This window comes from Prionailurus bengalensis, chromosome C1 (assembly GCF_016509475.1).
Source record: "Prionailurus bengalensis isolate Pbe53 chromosome C1, Fcat_Pben_1.1_paternal_pri, whole genome shotgun sequence".
Classification (NCBI taxonomy): domain Eukaryota; kingdom Metazoa; phylum Chordata; class Mammalia; order Carnivora; family Felidae; genus Prionailurus; species Prionailurus bengalensis.
Genome location: NC_057345.1, coordinates 211086151 through 211105848, shown reverse-complemented (window position 1 = coordinate 211105848; position 19698 = coordinate 211086151). Strand labels below are relative to the sequence as shown.

Sequence of the window (19698 nt, the reverse complement as noted above, 5' to 3'; positions counted from 1 at the left end):
CGTGGGAGAGGTCACGGGCACACGGGGCCCGGCTGCTCACACACCGCATTGCCTTGTCCTCCTTCCCAAGGTCTGCCGGGGTCTTGCCTTCCCATGTTTAGCACACTGCCCTTTGCCTACTGTAACATCCACCAAGTCTGCCACTACGCCCGGAGAAACGACCGATCGTACTGGCTGGCCAGCGCCGCGCCCCTGCCCATGATGCCGCTCTCGGAAGAAGAGATCCGCCCGTACATCAGCCGCTGTGCCGTGTGCGAGGCCCCGGCTCAGGTGGTGGCTCTGCACAGCCAGGACCAGTCCATCCCCCCGTGTCCACGGACCTGGAGGAGCCTCTGGATCGGGTACTCGTTCCTGATGGTGAGTCTCTCGCACGCCCGCTGCCTTGCGGCACCCCTTGCCGGCCCCTTCCATCTGGACCGGGCAGTGGTTCCCTGGACTCTGTCGGGCAGACAGACAGCAACAGCACCTGTGGTCACGACGCCCGCCGCAAACCACAGCCGGTGGAGACGCGAGGTCATTCTTCATTTCTTATCACCGAGTGTTTTATGATTTTGCTAGGGTTCGGTAGTTGGATTGTGGATTCATTTTGTGTGCACGTCAACGCGTCCTCTACTTCTCCTTTCCCCAGTAGATCTTAGTGTGCTCTTCTTGGGACAATTTCGGGAAGAATGTAAAGTTAGGTCCAGGCCTCCGTGTGTGGCCGGCCGGGTCTGGGGTGGTCTGCACGCGTCCGAGCCCTAATTCTGTCTTTGTTGTCCTGGTAGCACACAGGGGCTGGGGACCAAGGAGGAGGGCAGGCCCTCATGTCCCCGGGCAGCTGCCTGGAAGATTTTCGAGCAGCGCCGTTCCTCGAATGCCAAGGCCGCCAGGGAACTTGCCACTTTTTTGCAAACGAGTATAGCTTCTGGCTGACAACAGTGAGGCCTGACCTGCAATTTTCCTCGGTGCCATCACCAGACACCTTCAAAGAAAGCCAGGCCCAGCGGCAGAGAATCAGCAGATGCCAGGTCTGCATGAAATACAGCTAGAGAACCCGTAACTCGCCACCGTGTCGCCAAGAGAAACTTCCTCGTGGGCCCGGGGGGGGGGGGGGCAGGCTGTGCTAAGAGATGAATGGTGCTCATTTCAGACTCCAGCTTCAGCTGTTCCTTCTGTTTCGATGTGGTTATTCCCACTGTCCTGTCATTCCCTCCTCTGTTCGGGACAGATTAAGCAAACGCTACCCCTACGGACTTGTTCGGACCTACCAATCTAGATGAAACCCGGATATTCTTGTGTGTTTGCGGATGACGGAAGAGCTGGTTTTGTTTAAAATTATGCTAATTCACAGGAAGGCAAAGAGATGATAAAAACCAGATTACAAATGACATTACTGAAAACTTCATTCACTGGTTAATAGCACCTCCAACAATTGAAGTCAATTACTCTATAATACAGTGGGCTTCGGGATGGATTTTGTAGGAAAAAAATAAATAGGCCAACAAATGAGACTAGAAAGCAGAGATTTCCAACATTTCAAAATGATTTCCTCTGTAATCTGTTTTCCCATGTGCTTTAAATAATTGTAAAACCGTGACCCAAGGAGATGTTTAAAAAAAAAAAAATCCACACAGCCAGCATTAACAGTTCGTTTCAAAGCAGAATGAATCATTACGTAAGCCAGGAAGGACCACAGTTGCTGTATTCCGGAGATGCTACATTAGCATAAACACATCACAGAGGAACATAAAACATGTTCTCCTCTGCATTTTTCAGAGAATGGAAATGCCTACTTCGGCAGCCCTTTTGAAAAGTAGCATTTATGGGAAAAAAATATATTCAATAAGGGACGAGGAGCCTAAAAGCTATTAATGAATATTAAGGCAGTGATTCACAAAAATGGACTCCCCATTGCCATGAACTTCCAACAGAGGGCATTTTCCCCAGTCGGGGTCCGGCTTGTCTTTGGCGTGTGTGCGCTAATGGGACCGAAGCCACATGGGGCTCACTCAGGCACACGCAGCTCACACAAAGCATCCTGCTCTCTCCCCAGGAGCACCTGCGGAGCCCGCGATGGACGCTTTTCCTCCCAAACATAATGGCATTTCACACGGGGAAGTGACAGAGCCCTCATTATGCACTTGGGAGAAAATGAAGGGCCGGGTTAATTAAACTTAGGTGAGAAGATTCATTGACGTCACAGGTCGCCCCACCAGGAAGACATGGAAAGAAACGAAAAGCAACCTACAATTGGCATTTCACGTTCCTGTTGGTGTTTGCAGAAGCACCCTGTTTTTCCAGTTTTGAAAACATTCTTCTATCTTATGTCAGTATTATATACCAATGCAGCAGTTTGACATTTGACATTAATGCTTTCTGTAAAAGTTTAGCAGATATGTCCGTTTTTAACGAGTTTTCTGAATAGCAAGGGATACATTTCCTATTCTGTAGGGATTCAGTGGTCCAATCCGAAAAATCAAAAAGCTTGTGGGAAATAAATGATAGGAAATCTGCCTTCCTCATTTAAAAACATGTCATGTGAGAAAAGAAACTGAAGAAATTTCTCATGAGAAAGGGATGCTCATTTTCGTGCTTAGTTTCAACGCACTTAAAATAATTGAGAGAAGAAAAACTCAATTAAGATTTTGTTTAGAAGAGATGTTTTCCTTGCCAAACATTGATTAGCAATGAGCTCGTATATGTAGAACATATTTCAAATGAGTCTTGCCACGGGCTACTCCCAGGATGGCGATTTATTTTAATAGTTTCCGGTAGAAAGGAAAAAAAAAAAGTTTTGTCCCATTTATTGATTGTTTTTAATCATGCTACGGCGTGTTCAATATTTTTTGAGCATCTGAAATTTAAGGCAATTTCAGCCTTTTCAACCTCATTGATAATCACCCTTTCCCGTTTCCAAAGTTTTATTATATGTCCCCAAACATCAGGGCTTCTAAAATTTCATCTTCTACTTCATGCATTTGGTCTGAAAACATTTTCTGGGAACAGATAAGGGTGTAAGAATGTAAGAAACGTACCTTGCTTGCTGAAGTATTTTAAACACGTTAGGATATTATCTTAATAAGCTGGCCAAGTAAATCTTTAAAAAACAGGCTGAATTCAGTGGGCAATTTACTTGCACGGTGAGCCTGGGATTGTGTTTGAGACTTATTCACAATACCGATATTGCAAGGGCCCCTTTCTAAATGCATCCCATTTCTGCCTTCCAATTTTGAAAAGTTATTTTAACTGGTCTAAAGGGCAAAACGATGGAAAAAATAACTCCTTGGATTAGAAGACTGTGCTTTTTTCACCTGGTTATATATCAGTGTACTTTGAAATATCCTTTCTCTGTGAAGGATGAACAAAGCTTCATGGTGGTCCTAATCCATGACTGGTGGTTATCTTTATCAATATTTCCTTCCCAGGAGCCTCCCTCCCCCACCTGGGTTGGAATGCATCTAGATGGTCCAATGGGAACGGCTCTGGGTCACGCAGAGGAGGACGGGATGTTTCCTTCTGGGTTCTTATTCTCAGTGAATGGAGCCCCATCCACGCTGGTGTCCAGGGACCCAGGCCTCCATGCCATTGAGCGGTGGCTCATCCCTTCACCCATATTGCCCAGACCTAAACTCCGTCACTACTTCCTGTGTGGATCGCTACCTTCCCCTCCAGCCTCAGGGCGCCTTAACACAGCCATTGTCCTCCACCCCTGCTTTTGATGGTAAACGTGTCGCAACTGATGCCACTGTCAAATTCCAGTCCTTTCTCGAGACGCAGACTTGATTTTGTTGTTCTTTGGCTCAAAACTCATTCAATGACTCCCGTGCCTCTGAACTTCAAATGCCTTCCGATGGGGTGAAAGGCCTCAGGAGCTGCCCGCGGCTCACCTGGACCCCAATCACAGAGGCGTGTGCCTAGCTCTGTAACCTTGCTCCTGCTCTTTCTCCCAGTGGCATCCCCACGCAGGTGAGTTTACCTGGCACACAACTGCTTCCTTAAAGACTGAATCAGCTGGAGGGGAGGGGCGTGTGTGCATTTCCCCAGGGAGACTTGGGCTCCCTTCCGCTGCTCCCGGTACAACGAATGGGCCTGGCCACTCTCATGTTCCCTCCTCGCTCCCGTAAGGTCTCCGCACTCTTCCTCCATGCTCTTGCTAAAGTGCAAGCCCCTCGAGGGCAGGACCATGCTTCCCTCAACTTTGCCCAGTGCCTATACACAGCAGGGTACGCTACTGATCATTCTGTTTTCAGCGACAGTTCAGTATCATTTGGGGTTAGACCCACGCGCGTAGACTTCTCCTGGACAAAATGGTGACGAGCGTAAGCCATGTCTTATTTCCGAAAATTTGAATTTGGCAGCATATCTGCACACCCACAATCTCCTCTTCACAGTTAGTGACAGAAAAGCCAACTGATAACCTTTGACCACTAGCCCCTCCTGAAATACAGCTCATGTTTCCAAACTGAAATGGCAGGAATGGCAAGATTCGTGGGATTTGGCCGAGAGAAGGCTCTTCATTGAAATGCGACGAGACTCAACTCGTGCTGTAAACTGTATTCCCTCATCATACAAGACCTTCCTAGTACAAGATCACATCTGTGAAGTTTGGGTACATGTTTTTGGTGCTTAGGAAAATAGTGGAGTGGTCCACTAAAACTGGATTTTATCAGATTTTATTTTGAGCCTCTTATGGATTGTAATAGAGCAAACCATTCTGTGTGTTCCAGGAAATTACATTAGATTTGTGTGTCTGTCAGCTCACCGAATGACTCTGATAATTTTTACTTTTATTGGGGCTGGCTGCAAGAATAGGGGGAAAATGTGGACTGGGGAGTTGGTTTGAATCTGACTCTGTCACTTTGCCACTGCGTCACCCTGGGCGAGTTACACCTACTCTCTGTGCCCCATTTTCCTCATTTATAAAATGGGACATAACACCTATTCTTGCATTGGAAATGAAGTTCGAGTATATGTCTAGTGCATAGCAATCATTGTGCATTTATTCTGGTCACATCTACTTAACACAATTTAATACAAAAAAACCACATTTCTTGGTTTTTTTTTCCATAGAATTATATTATGATTTTTACAGGGTACATTAATTACTGATTAGAATTATTTGTATCTGACCAATTCTTTGTGTCTTTGGGAATGTTATTTTATTTCAGTTCTCGAAGTTACTGTCCCCCCACCCCTACCCCACACAGACACACTCAAAACCACAATTTCCTACAGGGACATTATCAGGAAGTTCTGCAGGGAACAAAACAATTGACATTAAAAATCAGTACTCTGCAATTGTCACTGTTATTATCTGCCAAAGACTCTGCATAATGCGTTTTAAACCACGAAGGCTGGCTGCCACATCCACGTGAAATGCTTGAATTTTATGGTGCTTAAATATTTAATGATTCATAGGACAAAATGTGAGATGTGTCCCATAAATTGCATCCCTTTCTCTAACCTACGGTTGTAAAGACTTGCAACATGGAACATTTGCAAGGTGCCTGGTCTGCTACTGACTCCTGAACCTGTGTTGTATTACCAGTCATAATATTGTGCATTATATATAAAATTCTGTGATGACCTCCAAACACAGCTGTGTCTTATCTGGGTGAATTTATTCTCTTTCAAGTCAAAGTAAGTTGGGTTTTTTTTTTGTTTTTTTTTTTTGTTTTTTTTTTGATGCCCCTCGCTGCTACTGTGACCCGCTTTGGAGCTAGCTTAGTGGGGAGAACGGGTTGCATGGTCGAGGTGCGGACTGTAGGTGGGAAGAACATGGGCAGAGTGTGGAAGGTGCCCCCTTTGAGGGAAAGGGTGGGATTCTGAGGCTCGGGGAAGCGCTGCCTGCATCCGGTGATGGGGTAGGTGATGAAGTTGGATGGAGCCGGGCGAGGAGTTGCGGGGGCAGTAGGCATGGGGCTCAGACCTGTCGGGCCTCGGTTGTCCTATTAGTTGAAGGAGAGTGAGACCGCCTGCTTCACGGTGTTGTCCTGAGGCTTAAAAATTAGAGATGCAACTACCAAGAGGTAAAAAAAAAAAAAAAAAAAAAATGGTACTGTTACTGATAAACCATAGTAACTGGAAGTTAGGGGTTAGGCATCGATAGTCAATAACTTTCCGTGGGGTTCCTCCTTTCCAGTAGGAGTACTTGGCCCAACTTCTCACCCAATAGAGAAATAACAATATTTAGCATTTCTGGAGCACCTACTAAGTGACAGGAACTGTATTCACCCTGTTAGATGCGTTCCCGCTCAGCTTCTGAACTATCCCATTTTACAGATGAGACTGAAGTTTGGGGAGAGTAACTTGCTCAGTGTCCTGGTCAGCACCCAGTGGAACCTGGACCCTGGTCTGTCACTAAAGATTGTGCTCTTACCTGTTACACCATCATCCCCATTTGTGGGTTGGCTAGATAATAGAGGTCCCATATAGATGTCACCCTGAGGCCCGGAACTGCTGTCACTGCAAAGCCACAGGCCACGCGTCCTCAGACAGCCCGCCCAGCTCGATTTGGAGACTGTCTTAAACTGTTCTTGGAGAGATGAGGGCAGGAACCCATGAGGACAGAGTGGGGGGCGGGGGAAGCCCAGAGAGCAAACATCTCAGGGTCAACTGAAGATCAGCTAGGTCTCTGGAGCGCCTTGATGTCTGCTCAAGGTCAGCCATTCAGGAGAAGCGCTCTGAGTTGGACAAGTATCAGGACGCCCTTACCCGGAGGCTCGGTCACCAGGGCACTGGCCAACCTCGCTGTTGTTATTGTCCCATTTGCCAGCAAAGGCACTTCCTGTCACGCGTCAATGTGGCGAGCGGCCCGCATCTCCAATGGTAAAATACCTAGTGCTTATTGTATAAACGTACAATTTTATACGACATTCTCAACTGGTAACCATTTCCATCTATTTGGAAAAAAGTAAGAACATTTTAAAACGAGGAGTGAAAGGTGCTTCTGGTCGCAAAGCAGTCTGTCTGCTTACAAGATGCACAAGAAACGGGGATGACCAGCCGTGACAGCGTGCGCGGGGCGGATCTGCCCACCCTTCTGCTCTCGTGACAAACTGAGGGTAACTGACGCCTTCCACAGTCTGCGATCGGGGGCCGGTCCTTCTCTGCACGCCCCCCCCCCCAACAGCTGCCGCTCACAAGCACTCGGGACGGGCACCTTGTTCGCGGGAGGGAAGCGGTGCATGGCCGTGGCCGTGGCCGTGGCCGCAGGTGAGTTCTTTTCCTCAAACTTCTTTCTGCCGAGGTCAGCCCCTCTCTTTCCTGCTCCGCAAGAGACAATCACGGCGGCCGGCGCTGTCGGGCGCTGGATTGCTGATCCCCGTGTCCCTCACTTCACTGCTCTGAGCCTCAGGATCCAAACTGAAAACGGGGGGCCTGGTTCCCTGGCAGGACGGTTGTCAGAATCCCGGCGGATAACCGATGATCATCTTAAATGCATTTTGTGCCCACTGGAATCTGAGGATTCCGGTGCCTATAAACTACTTGAGGCCAGTTTTAATTTTTTCCCTCTTCCACCTCCGTATTCTTCTTTATGTTTCCCTAGTGGCGGGAGCCATTAAGATCCAGTGTCTTAGCAAATTTCAGTAGACAACACAGTGTTACTAACTCGAGTCACCGTGAGCTATACGTTAGGTGCCCAGAGTTATTCGTCTTATAACTGGAAGCTGGTACCCTTTGGCCAACATCTCCCCATCCTCCCCACCCCCTGGTAACCACCGTTCTACTGTTTCTGTGTTGGATTATTAGTATTGTTATTGTTATTTTTAGGACTCCACACAGAAATGAGACCTTACGGTATTTGTCCTTATTCCACTTAGCAGAATGTCTTCAAGGTCCACCCACACGGTCACAAATGGCAAGATTTCCTCCTCCCTCGTGGCTGAATAGTATCTCATTGTATATACGTATATATGTCCCATCTTATTTGTCCATTCGTGCACACTCGGGACCTGTTACAATGCAGATAGATTATGATTCATTTTGTCTGGGGGCAGGAGTCAGAATTTCTAGCAACTCCTGGCTGCTGCTGGCCCTGCTGGCCCAGGGCCCACACTCTTTGAGTAGCAGGAAAGTTGGCCCTGGCTGCTGTCCTTTCATGAGATCCTGAAGACCCTGTTCAATGGTTTTCATGCTTATCTGCTGCTAAGGATGTGCAGGGTATTTTCAACTGTTGGCGGAGGGACCTTATAAAGAGACAACATCACAAGGCTAAAATGAGTTAACTTTGGAGGACCTCAAACAAAAGCCCAGAAACTACAAAGTCACATGCTTTTCTTTGACTTGTTCTTGTTTTTAACACTTCCCTCCAGACACTACGCACGGTATTTAAAAGGAAATAAAGTGAGAGATACAACTTCCTGGCAGGAAGCCTGGCTGGTGGGTGAGCAGCTGGTGTCAATGCTTAGAAAAGGGACCCGCATCGGCTTCTGTTTACAGAGAGCCACGTGGCAGAGTGCTGCTTCTCAGGTTTTGCTCGTGTGGGCCCCAGATTCCAAGAGTCTCTTTAAGCCGCATGATACCATTAATTTTTATCACCTCATTCTCTTCCCAAGCATCAACATGTATCGCCACCAAATTCAATGACTTCTACTAACATTGTTCCAGTTTCCCTTGATAAAACGTAAATCCTATGTTCAAATCTGCCAGCTCGTTTCTGTCGTCTGAACAAGACGCCAAGATCACTCCCCCCTGCCCCAGAAGGGGGGAGAAAAGGTTCGCACGGACACATCAAAAGCATTCCTTCAAGAGTACAACGGCCAGATCTGGTGGTCTACACGGGCAGCCCTCAGTGATATCTTTTGGACATACTGGGATCTTGAATTTTGTGCAGTGACAAAGTGTGTGTCTTCAGACTGATGCACGGGGGTGGCGATCCCTCCCCACTTCTGATCAGTAAGCATGCTATCTTTTGAAGCTTGGGAAAGGTCTGACACTCTTCCCATGGGCAAATCCTTTCCTTCGCGTTATTCCTCCCTTGATGTGATTCAAGAAACCACAACAGTATCAGTTAGCAACACCCCCATCTTTTTTTATGTGCTGCCGGTGACAGTATAAATGAGCTTCTGTTTCAAAACACAGGCATTTATTGGTTCGGATGCTGCAGACGTTGTCGGAGGTACCGTGAGGAGATACACAGAAACAGTCATGGTCCCTGCCTCATGAAGCTTACAATCTAGAAGAGAAGAGACCTTCTTTTTTTTTTTTTTAATTCTTTTTTTTTTAATCTTTATTTATTTTGGAGAGAGAGACAGCGTGTGAGCAGGGGAGGGGCAGAGAGAGAGGGAGACACAGAATGCGAAGCAGGCTCTGGACTCCGGGCTGTCAGCACAGAGCCCGACGCGGGGCTCGAACTCACGAACTGTGAGATCATGACCTGAGCCAAGTCGGACGCTCAACCGACTGAGCCACCCAGGCACCCCAAGAACAAAGACATTCTTTCACTGCAGGATACCTTGAAATTCCAAGAGGACTGTGAACAACGGCCAACAAGAGCAGATCATCCTGGGCTATGGTATCTGGGGGCCGGACAGGGAGGGTCTGGATGGGCTGAGAGAGAGGAAAAGACTGTTCCACGTAAAAGCACATCACAGTGAAGTCACAGGGTAAGCTCACGCCTCAGACAGGGAGACCCGTGAGTGGACCTGCAGTCTCTGTTATGGATAACTGGGGGTGAGGTCGAAAGGCTGTCTGGAGCCCCACGGTCAAGGCTGAGGAGTCTGACCTTCATGCTCTGGCAACAGAGAGACAATAAAGGGTACTGAGATGCTGACTGGGCATCACAAGAGTCCGTTTTGGAAGATTAAGTGGCAGAGCCACACAGAGCTGAGTGAAGAGGGATTTTAAGTCTCGAGAAGAGCAATGAATTGAGAGATTTTAAGGTCCTCTAAGCAGAGTCTGTGATTCTAAAATGCAAGACTGGGAGCAAAAAAAAATCAGGAAATGATTGCAATACCCCATGGGAAGGGAAAGGAAGAGCTGTATACATAAGGATTTATAAAAATGACAAATTGAACACAACTCTATTGAATACTGAACCTCTCAAGAGAAACGGAAGACTGGGAACAAGGAGGCCAGCACTGCCACACCCTGGCTTACAGTCCATTTGGGTGGCGGGTCTCATCCACTCCCCCGTGGCCGAACAAGTGTCGGATAGAGAGACTGACCCTGGCCCTACCAAGCCCCCCATTCACCGCTGACCTGTGCCGAGGCAACAGATAGCCTCACAGGATGGAGGAAGCTACACACAGCACGTACGACTTTGAGATCACGGGCAATGACTGCGCTCAGGGTCATTACAAGGAAGCAACTCTAGCCGTTCCCTCATCTTCGGAAGCACAGAGAGATTCTGAATTGAGAGGTCTCCTAGGTTGACTGACCACACCCAGAGTATGGCAGCCGGATGCTTACTAGACAATCAGGAAATCACGATGGGCTAACCTACAAACCAAAATGTAAAAACAGCCCTAAATGCTTATCCTCTATGGGAGAGAATTTGTCTCATACAGTTGCTCTTGGTTATCCTTCTCAACCTAATTCCAGTGTGTTGACATCATTCTGGGGGTTCCTTATTGCAGGAAAATAAACCCAAGATGCACCCTGACAATAATAAGCACTGGTCCCAGGCCAGTCTGTTAACAACAAAGTAATTATCCTAATTGCCAGAACATCTTCGTTGTTTATAACTAAAATGGCCTGTCCCACATCTCTAGAGTTGAATGCTGTTCCACTCCACAAATAAAGAAGGTGTGCATGTTCTGTGACTTCCACCATACAAAATCCAATTCCGGTGTCTTTGTATCTATTTGTATACAAATAGAACAAGGAGCCACTATACCGGACTCAACAGCAACAGAGTGCCTCCCAGGAGCCAGGACCCGCCTCTGGGTGGTGGCAGGGGCGAGAAGGACAGTGCACACCCAGTCCCAGAGCCCTTCACAATCCACGCTCCCTGCGTAGAAGGCATGTTTTTGTGTAGTTGTGCACAAATAACAATGGGCAAGACATCAGTGCTATCACAGAATTGCCTTTACAATGTGCTGTGAGAAGACAGTCTGTAAGAATGAGGTTATTTCTAATAAGGAGAACGGGCGTCAAATCCGTAGAGTTTGGGAGCAAGGGAAATGACATTTGAACATTGGACATGTTTACGGCTATCAGACTCACGGATACAATTCATATAGTAAACAAGCTGTATGTAGCTGCATGTTGATTGTAAGTTAACCTGTGGAGCCCAGGTATCATCGTGCAGGTCAAAGTGCTCCCAAGACTCAAGGGGTTTCTTAGCTCATTTGTATGCGAGGTTGGTGCCTCTCACAGATCAATTCAGATTGGAAACTGGATACAAGACTGCATAGTTGGCATGCTCCAAGTTTGTCAAACGTGTACAAAGAAAAATTGAGAAAGTAATATCCCCAAAATGTTAACTTTGTGTACCTAGAAGTAGTGAAAATATAATAAATTTTAAAACTGTACATTTATATTTGCTTCTGTTGTGAATTTTCTCAATGGAGACATAGTCCTTATTAAATCTATTTTCCTGATTATATATTTCTGGTTTTATTATATAAATCAGTTTTATTGATTGCAAAAGTAATATACATACATACAAATACACACTTTTTTTTATTTGAGAGAGAGAGCAGCGAGGGGGGGCGGGGAGAGAATCCCAAGCAGGCTCTGTGCTCAGCACAGAGCCTGATGTGGGATGTGATCTCATAACTATGAGATCAGGACCTGAGCCGAAATCAAGAGTCAGACACTTAACCGACTGAGCCACCCAGATGCCCCAAATACACACATTCTTTAAACACTGTGATATAAAATTGTAAAAAACCAGAAAGCAAAAACTCTACGTGCTCTGCCCCTAGAGATAACCTCTGTTAACATATGGGTATATTCAGATGTTTGCTTTATGCATATATAAGGCACATATATTACTCTCATGATCATAAAACTATATATAAATGCTAGAAATATCAATGAAAATAGGAAGATCCTTTTCTGCTTCAACTCTCTTTAAAGATAAATACCTCAATGACAATAAGACATCAGTGATATCTGACTTTGTCTTTTTATTCATGAAACACAGGCACCAGGAAATAGTCTTAAGTGACATGGATGGCCCGTGGGCTCTAACACTGAGGGCTTCTAGGTGGGTCCTGGGCACCTGGGCAGGACAAGCGGCTGTTACAGTGGCCATTTAAAAGGCACTTTTATGGGGGAAAAAAAAATACTTCCTCAAAAGGGCTTTCTCAGCGACCAGCCCACCAAATGACTGCTTTACTCTGCTGGTAGCACCTGCTGCTGCTTGGCTGGCTGGTTAACTAACCCAAGTGACATCTCTGGGAACCTATCCTCTCGCTGGAGAGGCCGCTGTGGACCCCCAGCGTCAGTGCCACCTGATGTCTAACGGAGTGTGTAGGCGGCGTCCCCGAGGTCTGACCCAGGCCTTTTCAGCCCGACGTTCTCTAAAGACAGAGCAATGGAAGAACAAGTCAAGTACGCTGTCAACGCCACCCGCACGTGGGCGCCCAAGAGGCTGAGGTGCTCGGGCAAGGGCGAGCGGACAACATACTCTTACGGCAGCCACGTCGTGTTTCCCGGAAAGTCATCGCAGCCACGTGTCAGGAGGCCGAGGCATGGCTTTTCTCTTCTCGCCAAGCCCTGCGCTGGGCACGCTGGACAGAAGGGGGGGCCTGACCTTCCAGGCTGGTGAAAGTCACAGTCTTCAAAACCAGAACGAGGCAGAGGCACCGCCGGGCTGGCCGCACCAAGAGGGGTGTGGAAAGCGGTCCCTGCCTGGAGGAACGGACCTTCCGCCTGTGACACGGGAGGAGGCCGGGAGAAGGGCCCAGAGAGCCGTGGGCTGCTTCCAGAAGTCTGGTTTCAAGACAAGTCAATCTGCTGGTGGATGGAGACCCACAGGGGCCACGGGGTGACGAGCCGAGGCAGATGTGAGATAAGGCTGTACTGTGCTTTTGGTCCAAGTAGGGGCTTGGGAAATGATGAGCCACATGGGCAATGATCACATGACTGGACCACTTTTGCCCAGGATGCCCTGCCCCCTCAGTGGCTGTCAAATCTGTGAAGCCGCTTCCTCCTCATTTCTTCCTCTGGTGAGAGACGGAACCCGTAGGGCAGGGGACCCGGGGGGCTGTTTCCTGTAGTGAGAAAACACAAGGGAGACTCAAACACTGCCCATCCATTGTTCTGACATTTACAGGGTATTGCTTCCTAGGCTTTCAAGGGGGAGAGAAGACAGATGGCTGGGGTGCCATCTTTGTTTCAGCACGAAGCAGAAATGTAACAAACATATTTCAATTTCAGCTGTCAATACTAAGTGTCAGCATCAAGTAAATCTTTTTAGTGCGGTCCAGTCTAGGAGTGTAATCCAGTCCTTTTGAAGATTCTTGACAAATCTCCCCATTTTTATTTTTTCTTCCATCACGCTTCATAATTTGCATCATCTAGCTTCTACAATGTCTCAAGGGCTTTATATTTTATTTTATTTTATTTTATTTTATTTTATTTATTTTATTTTATTTTATTTTATTTTATTTTATTTTTTCTCATTTCATTTCATTGTATTTTATTTTATTTTATTTTTTATGTCCAGAGGTAATTTGTCACTGTGTCTAACTTCCCCACCAAGTATGCTGATTAGTTTCTCTTCAGCAACCTTTGGGTACCCCCCTTTCCCTGCCTCTGCCCGGCTGCCTCCTGCAGCACCCTGCCACCTGCACCCCAGCCAGTGAGAATCAAGTCTGCGTGAAACACACAAACACCACTGAGCATCCAAAGCCACACAGCAAGGGCCCGATTACCACGCCCTGGGATCTGGGAGAGCAGACAAAAATGCAGGCTTAACATCTGAAAATCAAGTGGAGGACCACGGAAATCATCACTGCAAAAGGCTTTCTGCTCATTCTCTAAGACTGGCACCTTTTCCAAGGTGTTTCCAGGTAATATACATTGATATGACCATTGTGGAGCCCAAGATGAAAAAGAGTTGGAGAAAGCAGTGAGAAATTAACCTGCTCGCAAAGACAAATACTGTATGATGTCACTTACACGTGGAATCTGAAAAACTGAACTCCTAACCAGAGAGTAAATGGAGGTTACCAAGGGCTGGGGGTGGAAGAAGTGAGGGTATAAACTTGTAGTGAGTAAATAAATCCTGGAGATCTCATGTACAGCACTGTGCCTGCAGTCAATATCACTGTATTGGAAACTTCCAAGTTGCTAAGAGGCTACATCAACTGTTCTCAACACAAAGAAGAACTGGTAAATATTGACACGATAAAAATGTTGGCTGATGCTACTGTTGTAATCATATTGCAATATATAAGTGTATTAAATCAACATGTTTTACACCTTAAGTTTTTTAAAAATATTTTTCAATGTTTATTTATATTTGAGGGAGAGAGAGTGCGAGCAGGGGAGGGGGCAGAGAGAGAGGGAGACACAGAATCCCACGCAGGCTCCAGGCTCTGAGCTGTCAGCACACAGCCCGATGTGGGGCTCAAACTCACGAACCGTGAGATCATGACCTGAGCCAAAGTTGGACGCTCAACTGACTGAGTCACCCAGGTGCCCCTGCACACCTTAAATTTACACAATGCTGTACGTCAATAATATCTCAAAAAAAAGTCAGTCTCCTCACTCCACAACAGGAATTTCAGCTGTCAGATGATGAGAAATTTTGAAACGGCAGTCAAAAGGTAACTTTTTTTTTTTTTTTTTCATTTTGTTGCTTCCCTAACACTTAGGCTTATCTGGTTCTCCTTTCCTTTTGAGACCATGGGAGAATTACCCCTCCTGGACACCCTGTGGCCATTCCTGACTAGAAAACCTAAACGTCAACTGGGCAGGCCTAGCTTCATACTCACTCCTGCTGGCCAAGCTCTACTCGAAGGCTTTTTGGTTCAGAGCAATATATGCCAATTTATCAACCTTCATTAAGGGATGGCATTCAAACACAGTACAGGCTCATAAGACTTCCACCATAAAGAGTTCATGAAGTCTAGGGGCGCCCGGGTGGCTCAGTTGGTTAAGCATCTGTGACTTGGGTCATAATCTCGTGGTTCATGGGTTCAAGCCCCGCATCGGGCTCTGTGCTGACCGTCCAGAGTCTGGAGCCTGTTTTGGATTCTGCGTCTCCCTCCCTGCCCCTCGCCTGCTTGCACTCTCTCTCTCTCTCTCAAAAATAAGCAAACATTTAAAAAGTTATTTAAAAAAAAAAGATGAAAAGTTTAACTGGATACGATTTTTGCTATATATGTATTTGAAAAGGAATTCTGTCTTTGTTTCCAAGTGGCAAATGCCTGACATTACAGAGAAACTCATGAATCCAATTACCACTAGTTTATTGCCTGAAACTGTTTCATGAGAGGAGATCCAAATCCTGCTTTCCCTTCAATAATTGTTTGCAACAATAAGGCACTTGGGAGTGAAGGCCAGTAGTGACACCCCTACCGGCGTGGCAGGGAGGCAGCGGCAGAGCTGTGGGCGGGGTCAGGGGCAAGTTCAACTTGGCAGGTGGAGCCTGGGCCACTGGGCATGAGCCCGTGGAAGCGGCAGGAGTGCTTGGCCTCCCAAGGGGAATCATGGTGTCCACAGCAGAAAGGTGGAGAGCTGAGGCTTCCATGGATGGAGACGCAGGGAGGGGCTCAGAGCTGTAGGCCGTGGGGGCTCCTGGGGCCCGAGCTGGCAAAACGAGCAGCTCGCACACGTGCACTTGGGACCTGCTCGAGGGGCAGTCGGGGAGGGCGGGGCCGAGCCAACGGAAGTGCCGCATAAGCAAGCAGAGAACTCCCATCAGGGGAACAAGGATCACTCTTCTGCTCCTAGAGCTTTTCTAAGGTGCCCTATTTCAGTCAGCTTTCACTCCCAGTTTCAGGACCCCAAGTTTACAGATGAGGAAACTGGCTCACAGAGTGTTGGGGACACACACGAGGTCACGTCTACCCACTTTCCCACTACCCCTACACCGGCTGTCCCCTCTGACGCCATCCCGGTGAGCTCCTGCCCAAACCCACGCGTACATGGGAGCTCCTCCCATTTGGAAATAGAAAAGGAAGGTCCAGCCTTGAGCCCTCAACTCCACACAACTCTGCTGTCACCACAGATATGACTACAAGGCTCCCACAGGGACCCCTGAAATTCCTAGCTTTCCAGGACCACCAGAGGGCCCTGATTGTAACAGTAAAACCCGGTTTGTAATCAGGCCCGATTTTATGGGTGTTTAAAGCCTGTGCTTTGGGCCAGCAAGGCCTCTGCTATCCATTCAAGTCTCAGCTAAGCTTCGTCTTCCACCCCCTGCTTTTCATTTACTCTTAAAACTGTTTCTGTGTTTCTAGAGTTTCCACTTATGTCATATGGTCTTTTACTTCTCTCCACAGCCTCCATGGGGCTCTACAAGGCATTTCTCAAAGGGTCTTAGAAATGTTTACAATATGTACTTACATTTTTTAAGTGTATTTATTTATTTGAGAGAGAGGGAGAGGAAGGGGCAGAGAGAGAGAGAGAGAGAGAGAGAGAGAGAGAGAGAGAATCCCAAGCGGGCTCTGCACTGATGCAGGGCTCGAACCCACAAACTGCGAGATCGCAACCTGAGCTGAAACCAAGAGTCAGATGCTCAACCAACTGAGCCAGCCAGGTGCCCCTGTAACATTTGTTAAGCGCTTGGCAAAGGTGTGGACGGGCCTCAGCTGGGTGGTGGGAGAAGGTACGGCCCCCATCCCCGGGGACGTGATGGGAAAGGTGTTCGTAGGATGTCATCAGATGCTTCCAGCCCTGCCCGGAACCGGAGGGGACACCCCAAGCCAGTCTCCATTTTGCAGGTTCTAGTAGGCTCCTTTGTGAGGGGAGGCTGCTCAAACAGGTGATGGCTGGGTCGCTTCCAAGACTGTGAGGTCTGACCACCAGGAACGAAATCCCGACTCCTCCACTCATAGCTACACATCCCTGAGCAAGCTGGTTATCTTCACTAGGCCTTAGCTCCCCTATCCATAAAATAGGAATAAAGAGGGATTCCTTTGCTGGGCTGTTGAGAGGCAAGAAAAGAAATGCTACAAATAAAATGCTTAGCTGAGCCCCAGGCACGCAGGCAGTGCCTGGTGAGTGCTGGTTGTTATAATTTTTCATGTCTACCACCATCATGAGTCACGTGTCACATGTCTACTTGTTAGTATCGTTAAGTAACTTGGTGGAAGACACAAAATAAAATGACTTCTTAAAAGACAGTGCCCAATTCTATTGGAGGCCTGTTTGGCAGCATTTTGTATAAAATGTGGAGTAGCTGCTTACTAAATATTTGCCTTCTAAGAAACAGATACAAAAAGGAAAAAGGCAATTAACAACCTCCAGTTAACAGCATCTTTTGTAACAACAGAGGAGACTTTTCAGTCCCTGGGAAAGCTGGCGGGCCCAGCCAAGACCTCCTTTCTTCTGCCGAGTTAAATCACGCACTGAACATTTACAGGCCTGGGTGAGACAGCCTTGCTCTGGTGAACTTGGTACAGAGTATTAGTATTTATGAGCCCTGCCTCCATGTCCTTGTAAATGGAGGTCAGCCCTCAATGTTACTCAGAGAAACAGCGAGCATGCTTCAAAGAACCTCAGGAACAGTGCCCAGTTTAAGATGATTTAGCTCAATTATAGCACCAGTAGTGAGATCATAAGATTTATTGATTCATGGTTCTTGATGGAAAAATTTTCAGTTCTCTACCCTTATGTATAATGCAGTAACTTCTGCAATTACATCCAGATAAGAATTGCTAAAAAGAGCACCATGACTTGATGGCCATTTTCCCTCCCGTGTGCCATCCCTGTAAATAGAGATGTTTAATTTGCTGGTATTCACAGATCCTGCCCATGATCTGATGAGCACACTGTACAATTCAGTGAAATTAGACTGATGTGAGTCACAGGATGGCGTATCTTTCCCTTACAGTAGGGAGCTAAAGAGGCAATCACTTAAAAAAAAAAAAAACAAAAAAAACCCAACAACAACCAGGAAACCTCTAAATAAATCACCAGTGTTCTCAGGGATTTCTATTGTCAAATGAGGGCAGCAGCATGGGATCCACATTCTCTCTTTTAAGGTTACTTTATTAGAATTCCATGAATTACAAAGCTTCCAAAATGCCTTCTGAAAGGATGGTTGCTAAGTCATTTACTGACAATGACCAGCAAGGCTGGAAGAAATCCTAACAATTTGGCAAGACATTCTCTGAAAAGGGGAGATACTTAAGGACATAAGACCACTTTACTTTTTGAGTCACTAATTATAATACATATGTATCTGTCTGTCTATCTATCTCTTTAAAAAGAGTCTGAAGTTCACCTAAAACCTCGTAACTCCATACAAATGGAAGCATCATCATGGTTTACAAGAAAGGTAACATTTAGAAGCGACTTGAGAGGGAAAATATTCCCATTTCTACTCCTCAACCAATCAAGTCAGCCACAGTGGGGATTTCTTGGTTTTGAACTTCTATCTGGAATCTCAAAATGAGAAGCTTTGAAATGGAGATCCACTCAATGGCTACTTTGCCTCTCTGACCTGAAGTCAGTTAATTTTGGAAATCTTTAGGGCTGCAACAGGCTTACAATAAATAGGCTATAATTCAGTGAGCAAGTCAAGTAACCTAAAATATTGGGTCTACTAGGTCAGGTCTAGTGTTTCTTCCAATATAGACAATGTACAGTCTGACCTCTGGAACAGAAAGTTCCGGAGACAAGAAACATCTGTTGGGCCATTACTAAATGCTCACCCTTCTTATTCTCCCTCCTTTTTAAAAAGTGCACAGCTTGATTAGTTTTCATGAACTGAACATGTGGGACCAATATCTAGATCAAAATACAGACCACTTCTGGGGCACCTGAAGTTAAACGTCCAACTTCAGCTCACATCATGATCTCATGGTTCGTGAGTTGGAGCCCCACACTGGGCTCTGCGCTGACAGCTCGGAGCCTGGAGCCTGCTTCAGATTCCGGGTCTCCCCCTCTCTCTGCCCCACCCCAGCTGTGCTCTGTCTCTGTCTCTCAAAAAGGAATAAACGTTAAAAAAATACAGAACATTTCCGACACTCGTCAATCTCTGCACGTGCCCTTTTAAGTCACTGTTCCCAACTAAAGAGAACCCACAACCCTGATTTCTGACAGGTGGAGACTCCTTTATTTTCATGCATAAATGGATTCATACACTATGTAACCTTTGTGAGTGGTTTCCTTTTATATTATGTTTGTGATCCACATTGTGTATGTGGTTTTTATTCTACCTGTGCCCCCAAGTGGAACTTCCCCATTTATAGACAGAGGAACTGAGGCTTAGAGATTTCAAGTAACTTGCCAAGACTACACAGCTGGGTCAGTGGCAGAGTCAGGACTCCATCCCAGGAAGGCCCCTTTCTACTCTGTTCTAGATTTGATGTGTGTGAGTGTGTTCCTTAATCCCAAACCAGACTCTGTAAACCTGAACAATACTATTGCCTTAATCGTGACTTGGAGACAGGATCTGAAGTCTGCCTCTGCCTTGGACAAGACTCAGTGTAAACAGTAACCACTCTTGGGTTACTAAAGGGACCTGGGATTAGGATCTCCTTTGACGAGGTATCGTTTTAGCAACGGGCCAAGCCCCAAAGGGCAGCCTTGGTAGTTCACCATCAAGTAATATCATACACAAGAGAACAGTTTGTAACTTCTTACACA

The 19698-nt window shown here is 46.7% G+C and overlaps 2 protein-coding genes across 7 annotated transcripts in view; one reads left to right on the top strand and one right to left on the bottom strand.

Moving 5' to 3' along the window:
- COL4A4 (collagen type IV alpha 4 chain) overlaps positions 1-5577 on the top strand; it is a 135198-nt gene extending 129621 nt beyond the window's left edge. For 3 of the 4 annotated variants that reach the window (XM_043578010.1, XM_043578009.1, XM_043578011.1), the window contains 2 exons: positions 71-357; positions 765-5577. In XM_043578010.1, the coding sequence (XP_043433945.1) occupies positions 71-357; positions 765-1028 (551 nt within the window). In that variant the 3' untranslated portion in view covers positions 1029-5577. Of the gene's footprint in view, positions 1-70; positions 358-764 lie in introns of those variants that run through there. The other variant, XM_043578012.1, reaches the window with a different exon arrangement.
- A 7207-nt stretch (positions 5578-12784) lies between these two features.
- The window catches only part of RHBDD1 (rhomboid domain containing 1), a 132783-nt gene continuing 125869 nt past the window's right edge, over positions 12785-19698 (bottom strand). For all 3 annotated transcript variants that reach the window (XM_043578007.1, XM_043578008.1, XM_043578006.1), the window contains one exon: positions 12785-13145. In XM_043578007.1, the coding sequence (XP_043433942.1) occupies positions 13051-13145 (95 nt within the window). In that variant the 3' untranslated portion in view covers positions 12785-13050. The remainder of the gene's footprint in view (positions 13146-19698) is intronic.